The sequence below is a fragment of the Temnothorax curvispinosus genome, unplaced genomic scaffold (assembly GCF_003070985.1).
Source record: "Temnothorax curvispinosus isolate PA1 unplaced genomic scaffold, ASM307098v1 QBEX01009403.1, whole genome shotgun sequence".
Lineage (NCBI taxonomy): Eukaryota > Metazoa > Arthropoda > Insecta > Hymenoptera > Formicidae > Temnothorax > Temnothorax curvispinosus.
This window is the reverse complement of record NW_020219183.1, coordinates 168,723-180,784: the sequence shown is the minus strand read 5'-3', so window position 1 is coordinate 180,784 and position 12,062 is coordinate 168,723. Positions and strand designations below refer to the sequence as shown.

Below are 12,062 nucleotides of genomic sequence, written 5' to 3'. Positions count from 1 at the left end.
CTCCGTAAAGGTCTCGTTTCGTCCTCTCGTTTCGTTGCCTCGAGACATGTTTTCCCACGTCTTCGAGTAATTTTCTTTTTCGACAATTGCAACAGTATGCGCGAACGATCATTCTCGAGTTACCTCACACATCGTTGACGTATCACGAGGTTTAAAAAATTTTATCATATAAAAATTGACGAGGCGAAGAAGCTTATTTATACTTTGAGTCGTCAATGAATCTCATTAGAGGTGGAAAAAAATGGTTAGGAACAACTTACATATTTATTTCTATAAATAATCGACATGTGAAAAAAGGTAACGAATTAATGCGACGCGCAAACGCATATGTTCTTATCTTTAAACTTAAAAACTTAAAGACTCGTTCAGTTTTGTTAAAGAGATATTGCAAGATGTAAGATACAATATCACGTATAACAGGATATTTTTGACAAGGCTCGACATAAATCGCTTCGTCGAACAAATTCCGACGACACGCATCATTACGCACATCCGTGATTATCGTGTATTACAAACGTTCTCGGATAATGATCGTTAGTACTCGATGGTGACCGTCTTCGTCTTGAGATACTCGTTGAGGGCCTCCTGCCCCAAATCCTTGCCAAATCCAGACATCTTGAAGCCGCCGAACGGTGCCGCTACGTCTGTCTTGTTGTACGTGTTGATGAACACAGTGCCGGCCTCGATTCTCTCCGCGAACCTGAGTGCTCTGCCGATGTCTTTGGTGAGGATTCCCGAGGCCAGGCCGAATTCGGTGTCGTTCGCCCGCCCGATCACCTGATCGACGTTCTTCGAGCTGAATTTAGAGATCACCATGACCGGACCGAAAGATTCTTCCTTGGCGATGTACATGTTGTCCTCGACGTCCGTGAACACGGTCGGTTCAAAGTACCAGCCGGGACGATTCAACCTCTTGCCGCCGTAGACCAACTTGGCACCCTCCTCGACTCCCTTCTGCACGAACTCAAGAAGTTTGTCCAGATGAGCCTTGTGATTCTGCGGTCCGTGAGCCGTGCTCCTGTCCAATGGATTGCCGATGGTGATCTTCTTTACCTCGTCGATCACACGTCTCACGAACTCGTCATGGATAGTTTCCTCGACGAAAAGTCGTCCTTGAGAACGGAAAAGAATGATTAAATAATAGACAATTTAATTATATCGTTTATATATCGTTAGAACATTAAAGCCTATCGTATTATTAATTTATGGAAGGTAAAACAAACGAAGTTTCTGAGATTGATTATTAAAAAAAACCACCGCTTTAACTCCGAGGCAAAAGAAACAAGTGTCTTACCGGCAGCGATGCAGTTTTCGCCCTTATTGAAGAACACGCTGCCCATACCGACCCTGACCGCCTGCTGCAAGTCGGCGTCCTCGAAGATGACGAGGGGACTTTTACCGCCAAGCTCCAACGACACTTTCTTCAGATTACTGTCGGCGCAGCATCTCATGATGGTCTGGCCGACCTGCGTGGAGCCGGTGAAGCCCAGCTTTCTGATCAACGGATGCCCCACTATGGCGTTTCCGACAGCACTGCCGACTCCGCAGACGATGTTGATGACACCGGGTGGAATTCCAGCGCGCGCGGACAGCTCGGCGAATTTCAGGGCTGTTAGAGGCGACGCCTGGGCCGGCTTCATCACCACGGTATTGCCGGCCGCTAGACAGGCCGCCATCTTCCACGACAACATCATAAGGGGATAGTTCCAGGGGGTGACCAGACCGCAAACGCCGATCGGTTCGCGTCGTGTGAACGTGAGATTCTTGTTTGGACGCGCGTGCGAGATGGGTATAGTTGAACCTTGGATCTTGTCGCACCAACCGGCGAAGTAGCGCCAGGTCTCGATGGACATACCTACGTGGGTTTTCAGAGCGAGAGTATAGACCGCGCCGGAGTCGAGAGTCTCCAGAGTAGCCAGTTCTTCCTTGTGTTCCTCCATTAAATCCGCCAACCTGGAAAACAATTAAAAAAAAAAAAACGTTAGAGAATTGGAAACGAATCTTCGTTAATTCCATCGGGAATCAAGAAACTTATATAAAAAATTAATCTGTTTTATTCTTTTACATCTCGCAGAGTTAATTCGACCTTTGCCTTTCGTCTAATCAATTTATTTAAAAAAGTCTGACGTGTGACGATGATAAATAAAAAAAATGATTATTCGAATCTTCTACCTGAACAACAACGCTCCACGTTCCCTGGCGCTGATTTTGCCCCATTCACCCTCCTCGAAGGCTTTTTTAGCGGCCCTGACGGCCAGATCGACATCCTCGGCGTTCGCGCTTTCCACCGAGCAGATCACGCTTTCATCGTGAGGATTTATCGTATTGACAGGATTACCGTGGCCGTTAACAAACTGGCCGTTGATGAAGAGCTGCCTGGGGAATCTTAGGGTCATGTTATTTGCCTGCACCTCCACCGCGTCATACTTGATCTCATTTGCGGCTAGATTTCCCCGAGCGGTAAGTACGACCGTCGTGACGAACTCCTTGAAGACCGGTGCCATGAAGACGTCGCTGTTCTGCAGGCTAACACCAAAGTTGTCCTTGACTTCCTCGACTAGTCGCACCACGTCCATGCTGCCACCGCCTAAGACAAAAATTTCGCAGGACTAGTTCGAGTATCACTTCTTGTACAATTAATCTATTAAAAAAGTAATGATAATGGCGAACAAGAAATTAAAAATTTAAATTTATTATAATTATATACATCTTCAATATTTTAACGTAACATATTTAACAAATGTATATATTTAGCTCAAGCTATTCAATGATTAGAGATTTCTATTCAAGTTTAAATGCATAAATTTGGGTGAGATTTTTCAGAAATATTGAAGCTTACCGGAAGCAAAGAAATCCGTGTCGTCGTCGACGTCGATTTTAAGTATGTCCGCCCAGATCCGACGCAGACCGTCGGCAGTCTGCAGCTCCTCTTCCGTGAACTCCACGGCCTGGCTGTCGTCAGTCTGTCCGTATTTGCTGGCGAGAATGGTCTTGGTCCCGATTTTGATTCTCTCCACATTAACGAATCGCCCGTCGACGGCCTCGATCAGCAAACCGCCCTGATGAACGATTCCTTTTCGCTCCACGAGGTCGACTATTTTCTCGACTTTCGGTTTCTTATCGTTCCACAAAGATGATCCGAAAAGACGCACTTCCTGACGTCCATTACCGTCCAGGCCGTCCAGTATCGTCCAGGCTCCAGGTGTACTGTCCAGACCACGAATAAAATCGTGAATTTCCTTAGCCGGCTTAGTCAAGTCGATCTTCTGGAGTTCCTTCTTGTTCAGCAGGGGGTCGTACGTCGCACCCTCCGCCGGTTGCGGTACCTTAGGCGCGGTTCCCTTGGCGACGAGATCCACCGCCTCACCCATGGCCTTAATACCCTCCGGATAGAGGAAATTGTTGTACAGGCTGTCCACCGTATCATTCGGCTCCACTCTGCAGGATTTCTGGAGGAGAATCGGCCCGGTGTCCAGGCCATCGTCTGCCCAGAAAATCGAGAATCCTGCGGTATCGTCTCCTTGGATCAAGGTCCTGAAAATGGTAGATTGCAGCACGTTAAAAACTTTTTTTTATATAATAATATGCATTCATAATAACATAAACTTGCTACTCATAATATGAAATCCGTTTAATATTGTAAACATAAATTAACGTATAAGCTGTTATCTAAAAGCTAAATTTAAAATTTCTGTTATATGTTATATTATAATAATATATTATAAAATAAAAACATCTGTCATAAAGTTAACATGTTTGTAAATTTTTACTTGCAAACATCGCAGGTGTACGTCTTATCATCACTCTGCGTTAATTGGTTGGTTCTAAAAGTAAGAGCCAATCACGTTCGACTGCTACTGAGCGGCTTGTGCTGAACGCGACCATTATTATTCGAATAGAATATTACGGGGTGTTTGCTTTTGTCGAGGAAAAATTTTATTTTTTCTTACTTTTTATTTCCTTATATATCACGTTTTCTTTAGTAAGAAATTTTGAAATGTCTTGTATTTCATTCGAACTTTATCCTTTTCAGCGACTAACTATAATAACCAGATCTCAAAAAAAGTTAATAATAATTACATTAATTTACATGTAAGCAAACTGAACTATGTATAAGAAACATGCTAATTTATACCTAATAATATAATTTCTATCATTATAATATAGTAAAGTAAAGAAAACGAAAACATCAGAGTTGATTTAAGAAACGTATAATTTTTGCAATCCGTCGAAGAAATCTCAACTGGCGAGAAAGATTATTAGCTACGAGACGCCAGTATAACGCGCCGAAAATGTGCGGTACAGCAATATATCGAATCATAAAGGTCATCAAAAGTGTAATAAAACGCGCGCGATATACGCGACGACATGCGAACGCGCATAGTCATTCGATCGAATAAGGAATCATATGACGGGCTCGTGACCCGCTTATTATCGTTGTCATTATCGGCGCTTTTAGCGAGAAAGTAGTCTCGCCTCGCAATCTGGAACGCGAAAACCACGGCAAACCGGTTGTTGCGGCGCGCCGATATCGAGAGAAAGAGAGAGACATGATACCGCGGCCTGACTGACTTGTCGCGATTAGCAGCGAGCTAGATCGTAAAATAAGTAACAAGTAAATTAGCTGTAATCGTAGAAGTATTATACATATTAATATAATCTCTTTTAAGAATTTAATTGAAAAAATTTCTCATATTTTCTCAGAAATTTTCTAAGAATTTCTCATGTATTAGATTTATGAAAAATTCTAATAAATTGCGCGGATTTTCTGTTATATTTATTCAGATTTCTACAAAAATGTGTTGACAGGAAAAATTTGAAATATTTTATTATTATTTTGTCTAAATTTTTCTGAAAAATATTCCAATTTGTATAAAAAGTCTGAAAAATTTTGAGAAAATCTTAAATTTTTCATAGTTTAATCAAAAATATTTTCTAAATTTTTACAGTTCACGCGGATACGTATCTAGTATACCCTAGCGAGTCGCAGTGTCGAATATTGTTTGTGTCTTGATTTTACCGTTCCCGCTTACCGTTATTTATATTTATGTTTTCCAAACTAACGTTTTTCCCTGTTTTTCGATCTCGTTATTTTTTACTTTAGATTCAAGATCTTTCGGCGGTTAAATGTGACGGAAATTCTGATTTATGATAATATGAAGAATTTTGAAAGACATTTTTCCACCAGGGTTGACTTCGATAAAATATCCTATTCCGAAAATCGCCATCCATAAAAATATTCTGGAAAATTTCCGAGAGAATCGGAAGATGCGTAGATCGAAGTAAAGATGAGCCTCACCAGCTTATGGCGCTCGCTCCTCTGTGCCTGGGCAATATGGACGGATGATAGCATATGCTACGGTGAGGGGGATGATTAATGACCTCCATAGGAATGTACTGGCTGCAGAAGGGAAGGACGTTGAGATCCACCTCGATGCCCTTGTACAGCTCCAGGATTTCCGGCAAGGCCACTCCCTTGCTCCTCCAAGCCTTGATCTTGAAAACCGGCGTGTTGTCGGCCTTGGCGGTGGTCGCTGCGGTCGAAAAGCGGCGATAACGAAGAGGAATACAGATCGCAGGACCATCCATTGAATGTCCCGAAGCGTTCGCCGCGTATTTTGTTTCATTCTCAGAATCAACGATCTCGAAGATGCGAGAACACCAATGAATGATCCCGAGGTAATTCATCCTGCGATCGTAAGGACCGCGATAATCGTAATAAGATCGGTATTTTTAATCAAAATGACTCTTGTACCTAGAGGATCTTCGCGGTTTCCCTTATCCGGGATCGTGAACACTCCGGTCACCTGATGTCCATTCTGTCGCAAAAGCTTGTAGACTTCCGCCGCGAATGGACTCTGTCCGATGATAGCCACTTTGAGCTGCGCCATCGTCGACTGCGATTTTTATTTGTGAAAGATTTTCTTTATTAATTTCTACATATTTTCACTCCCAAAATTTTCGTTGAAAATTATATCGAGCTCTTAAGTGAGAATTAATCACATATTGAGAACCGTCACCACTGAATACACTTATACATCCTGCTATTAATGGATTGCACACTTTAAAGTCTAAACACACGATACACAGGTACAGGCAATAGGAACAATAAGGAATGAGCCAGGCAACAGAAATAACTACATTTCAACTTATCAAAAACTGTATCAACGCAATGAAATATAGGAAATAGGCAATAGGAACAGAATTTCCGACGCGTCAGAGTTCTATAATATTCTCTATTGCCTGTATCTGATCAATCACATCTGATCACACAGTAAAAAATATCGTGCGTCCAAATGTTAAAATTTTCTTGTGTTACCAAGATTTGACTATTATCTCAATTAAAATTAACATACAACAGCTATGTTATTATTTTCGTAACATTTTTATGTGTTATATTAATGTCAACGTGATAACTTAACACTTTATGTATGTCATTTAGAAATTGAATATTATTTTGAGTTCTTTTAACATAATTATTTCAAAAAATCAACACGCCTTAAAGTTATTTTAACATAAACAAATAATCGTAAACTTCGACATACAAAATAATCAAATTTACTACAATCAAATGTTCAAAACAACATTTCTCTTAAGTTGAAATAACTATCGTTTATTCAAATATGTTATATCGACATTTTTTACAAGTTATTTTTACATTATACTTAAAGTTAAAAGAACAAATATAAATATAAAATAAATGTGTCAATAAATTAACATTTCTAATTTGTCAACAAGTAACACACGATGAATGAGTTATTTTAACTCAAAATTTAGAGTGGACTTTCTGGGACATTTGAAAAATGTTACGATTAACATTTTATTTTTTAGTGTGCACAGTGAGTCAGTTTTATCATAACTTGAAATCGAACAAACTCACTGGCGAAGAAAAAGTATCTTATAAGTTGACATATCTATCGTTATTTCTGTTTGTCTTGCTGTTCCTGTATTGCTTCCCATTGGTCCTATTCCCTGTACTTTTGTATTTATTATATGTTTAGGTTTTTATATTATCGATATCTTGGAATGCGGTTCATTATTTGATTTATATTATCTATTATCTATGCTACAGAAAAAGTTAATTTTTCGACAGACGCCTCTCAACAGTAAATATGTTAATATAAAACGCTGTAAATTTCATACATTTATTTGTAAATATATTAATTAAATAATATTTAATCGACATACCTATAATAATCCAAGGTTAGTCCAACACCAGTAACAGTTTTTAAGCACACTGCAAATATCATTTACAAAGTTTATTTACAGAACGTATCACCGAAGTCTCAATTATTATCACGCACACACCGTCACCATCAATTATATACCGCATACACATAAAAAGGGATATATTAATTAATTATTGTTATAATATATAAATTAATATACCAAATATACATAAATAAAAAAAAAGAAGTACAGTTTAAAATTTAACTTGTTAAGGTTTTCAAGTTACGTATATAAACACTAATTTACTCGAAATTATCATTATATTTGCGTATATATATTAGGGGGAACGCGTCTCCCGCTAACAGCGCCTGTAATACGGCTTATTATGGTAAAAAGACAGAATTTGTGCACTTTACAAATATACCGGATAATAAAATAATTATGTACATTGCAAATTGACTAATTGCACAAATAAATGTGCATTTAATTACGTCACTTAATTAGTGAACCCCGCATGACTTCTTTCAACGTTTAATTTATATAATCGTATTTTTTGTGACAACGTATACGTTACACTTAACAATTTATGTTACATCAATGCGATTGCCGTAATATTTAACGTGTTAGCAAAAGCGTGTTGTTCTAGTAATCACGACGAGGTAATTAATCCGATAGAGAAATCCGCGTCTCTCGAACATGTCCACGCGGTGATCAGATTTTTTCCCCCTCTTTTCTCCGAATTTCGTAATGAAACGCGTCCGGATTCACTCTGCTTACGGTATCCAAGACGAAGTTGCGCCGCAAGATGAGATTTCTGAGACCCAGCATCGGTTGCAGGATCGCGAGAGTATCGCGCGATATGTCCACGTGGCCAACCTTCACTTTCCTCACTGATTGCAGTCTCGAGCGAAACTTGCTCGACGATCGAAATCGGTTCCTCGCCTGGACTGCGCGAGCACCCGGGTAAAAGCGGCGTTTATATAACGTAGACGAGAGATATCTTCATATCGTTATCGGCTGTCATACACTCTCAAACGAGGGTCAAGATCAGAATTCACTGAACCTTCCATTGATCTCCTCGAGTCATCCTCGGATTATCTCCGGATGTCGCGGGGGACTGATATATACAAAGGCATGCGACACCAAGATTACATTTGAGTGACTTTTTCCGTCGTGATTACCAAGTTAAATGTTTAATTAACGAATTCAGAAGTTGATAATTATCGCAGGATAAGATTGTACGCGAGATCATAATGATTATTGTTACAAGTTAGATAACGATGAAACACATCCTGTTTTAGTACTTGGCATTTTTGGCAACGGTATGAGAAAAAAAGATAAAAGATAAAAAGAAAGGGAAAAAAGTGTAAAAAAAGAAAAATGTAAAGAACAAAAAATAAAAGACTAATAATGTATTATTTTTATACGTCTGTTTTTTTTCTCTTATCATGATACAAGATGGTATCTTAACGTAATTTTTTTTCTCTTTACCAGATCTCCTCTTTACCGGATTGATCTCAATCTGAAATGAATTTGCAAAAAGGATATTTGCAACGTAAGTCTTTTCTTAGGCAAACATTGATATCGGTTTTATAAGTTTATTCACGTCAAATATATGCAACATCGGAGAATTGGCCAGATATTTTTTTTTCTTTTTTTAATGACGCCAATGACTTTCTAATTCTAATCGACGCGGGGGTCGCGGGACGCGAGCGTAAACCGGTTTGCTCCAGTTAAGAGGAAATGATTCGCCGGTTTCGTTAGGTCACAAGTGAGTAAAAAGTCTCGCTGATAAATTTGTTTTTATACTGGGAATCCCGACCGGGAAACCGGCGCGAGTCGGTTTCGGGTCACTCTCCGCGGCGAGGTGACGATCTTTATCGCAGAATCATACGAGAGTAAAATGCGCGTTTAGCATTATCTGATTTACGCATTCGTAATGCCACAGAAACGGTCATCGCGCCGTAACCCTGTTACATCAGTCATCTAACTGCGTCCTCGTTCCATGAAAAACCGTCTAAATTATGCATCTTGAAAAGAATCGCACTCTCTTTCGGATAAGCCAAATGAATTTCCTCGAACAAATACATTTTCAGGGCCAGCGTAGACACATCTCTTCCGTAACCAATAAAAATCTGTGTCTTCAAATTTTATTATTAAATTAATTTTATTACTTTGTGTGTCGCTTCTAAATTAATTTATTAATTAAAATATAACGCGAAGATACAAGCTTTTCATAATTGAAAAGTGAAATGAGTAACGCATTCGAAAAAAACATATAGTAGGTGCAATATATTACATATCGGCTAAAAATGCTATGCAAATGCTATTGAGGAAAAATATCTCGCAAAACAGATTATTGCGTAAAATAGATTAATTTCAGATTGTATTAGATTCATGTGTCTATGATACAACATATACAATTTTCTTATTCAAGTTGGTTCCCTTTGGACCACTTTATATATATAGCTAATATAACTTATTTATTTAATATAATTTTATGCTACTAAAAAATATATCGCGATAAGGATACAATTTCAAAAATCGCGAAGAAATTTTATTGTATCTATACAGAAAAGAAAATTTACTTTTGTCGATAAAGCGATTTTTCTTCACGTCTAACACGTACCTAACGATTCAAGAGATGATTCAGTTTTAAATTCTTTAGACCTCCTCATCCATGCGATAAATCGAAACAGATTCGCAAGTCGAGTCGTTCAATATCGCGGTACTTTGAATTCGGATGCGCCGTCGATCGCTGTCGTCGGTTTTCTCTTGTTCATAATGTTCTGGATCTTTTGCCACTCGCGATCGAGCTCCGCCTTCTCGTTCTTCTCCTTATTGTACTTCCTGGTGCGCCTGCCATCGGCCATCTTTACGCCGTACTGGAAGGCTGCCTTCGGTAGCGCCTCCTTGTTGTTCATATATTCGCTGTATTCCTCGGGCGTGTCGAAGTCCCAACGACCAATCGGGCCCTTCTTGTTACCCAGGTCCATCTTCGTGTAATCCACCTCATCGTCCGAGTCGTCGATGGCGTCTTGCATCTCGTCTAAGCCTGGATAACACTCGGCGTATCCTTCCGGCTCGGCCGCGAGTTTGTTCAGCAACGCACCCTTCTTCGGCGCGTTGCCATCCGCGGCGGCGGCTACAGCGGCGGCTACCACATTCGGCAAAACGTTGGGCAATTGGGGCGCATTCGCCTTGTCGTCAGTGTCCAAATTCGACTCGGGTTTATCGAAATATGAGCTTTTCTTCTTCTCGCGCTGCTGCGCGTCCTTCTTACTCGTCACCGTCGGCACATAGTCGCCAATATCGCCGTAAATGCTGTCGTCGGCGGCGGGCGGTCGTGGTTGGATATCTACGTCGTTCAGCTCGTCGCCGCGACCGCGTCCATCCTTCAGCTTCTTGCCCTTCTTGCTGTGACGGCTACCCTGGCGCAAGTACGACAGTATCTGCGCCAGTTTGTTGATCACAATATCGTTAGTCGTGAGAGTCGGCATGTTGTCGATCGTCGGCACGTCCGCCTTGCTTCTGATCAGCGTCGTCGGTATGTCGACGTCGGCATTTTCGTCATCCAGCTCGATCACATACGCCATGCGACCCGGCGTGAAAAGCTCGTTTCTTTCGATCTGCTTGGATTTCATAGTCATGATGGTTTTGTACACGTTCCGACCGATCTTAGTCTTGAATTGCATCTCGTCGTCCTTCTTCTCTGGAAGTGGCTCCTTCTTCGACTTCACCTCCTTCGGCTTCACCAGCTTTTCCAACTCCTGCTCCTGTTCGTGTTCTTTCGCTTCGATCTCACTGCGTACCTGTAAAGCGACATTACATTAGTCATATTGAACGTGAAAATAAAAAATTTAGGATTGAAATACAATGCATTATCTGCATCTTGTATAAGTTGTATTTTATTGCAATCAAATTACTGTAATCTAAACTATTCTCAGGATAAGCGATAAGCTAAAGTTTTCTTGTCATCAAAATGTAACAATTAAGTTTCATTATAACTTTCATTACATCGTTTTTTTGTTAAGGCTTTAATACATCCTGAAGGCATCATACTTTTTGCAGAAGGGCGTAATCCAAGCCTTTGACCAAGTGAGTGTGCTCCATGTCACCACCCAAGAATTTGGACTGTTGAATCATCTGTCTCCTGCGCTCCGCAGCATCCATGCCGGACTTGACATCCGGCGCGACGGCTCGATAAGCGCTGGCATTGTTCATAGGATCCTCCGCTTGGTAATCCTGATTGGTGCCGTCCCTACGCTCCCTCGCGCGATCCCTGTACTTCTCCGCTAGCTCGGCCATCTTATCCTCCTCCTGCTTCTTCAGCTTCGCGTAGAAGCTCTTCTTCTTCCTGCGCAGCTCCGCCCGGCTGCCCCCGCTGACCTGGGGGGTCTGAGCGGTCTTCGCGCTGGCATCCCTCGCCGTACCGGGCACGGAGGCCGGAGTGGCCGAGGGCACTGACGCCCTCGGGGTCATCAGGAGCTTCCGGAAATCATCGTTCGTCAAGCGAACCGACATGCTCACCTCCTCCTCCGTTTCTGGCATCTTGGCTGGCTGGCTGGCTCTTTTCCTGCACCAGGTTATAATCAGCAAGATCTTGGAGAAATATATTTAAAACAATCAAGTTGTTTTCTAAAAAAAAAGTAAGACACTCACCTTTAGTGTCGTTAAAAACTGTAGGAAGTAAAATAACAATTCCTGCGCGACAACGAAAACGTCAGTCAAGCAATTTTGTGTGTTTACCACAGAGTGTCAAGGATCGGGCGGTCAATTTACAGAAATTACAAGCAGGACGAGTCAGGCTAATAAAAATCACTAGAAGCAACGCAAAAATACCAAGTTCGTAGTTCACGGCTGTTCCAGAAGATGGCACCGACACGACAGCG

At 41.0% G+C, this 12,062-nt stretch overlaps 2 protein-coding genes across 3 annotated transcripts; both read right to left on the bottom strand.

The window, feature by feature from the left end:
* Positions 1-244: 244 nt before the first annotated feature.
* LOC112458955 (cytosolic 10-formyltetrahydrofolate dehydrogenase) lies at positions 245-8,539 on the bottom strand. The gene is made up of 8 exons (XM_025022800.1): positions 7,948-8,539; positions 7,189-7,237; positions 5,756-5,897; positions 5,300-5,534; positions 2,840-3,534; positions 2,173-2,587; positions 1,295-1,953; positions 245-1,112 (listed from the first exon to the last, which is right to left on the bottom strand). Exons 3-8 carry the CDS (start codon positions 5,889-5,891, stop codon positions 535-537), a joined length of 2,718 nt encoding a protein of 905 aa, XP_024878568.1. The 5' UTR covers positions 5,892-5,897; positions 7,189-7,237; positions 7,948-8,539; the 3' UTR covers positions 245-534.
* A 1,147-nt stretch (positions 8,540-9,686) lies between these two features.
* On the bottom strand, positions 9,687-12,012 carry LOC112458973 (protein Red). 2 transcript variants are annotated; one of them, XM_025022835.1, is made up of 3 exons: positions 11,833-12,012; positions 11,233-11,772; positions 9,687-10,982 (listed from the first exon to the last, which is right to left on the bottom strand). In XM_025022835.1, exons 2-3 carry the CDS (start codon positions 11,719-11,721, stop codon positions 9,888-9,890), a joined length of 1,584 nt encoding a protein of 527 aa, XP_024878603.1. In that variant the 5' UTR covers positions 11,722-11,772; positions 11,833-12,012; the 3' UTR covers positions 9,687-9,887. The 2 variants fall into 2 exon arrangements, with proteins under 2 accessions (XP_024878603.1, XP_024878602.1); XM_025022834.1 differs by having other exon boundaries at positions 11,233-11,746; positions 11,833-12,005.
* Positions 12,013-12,062: the final 50 nt, after the last annotated feature.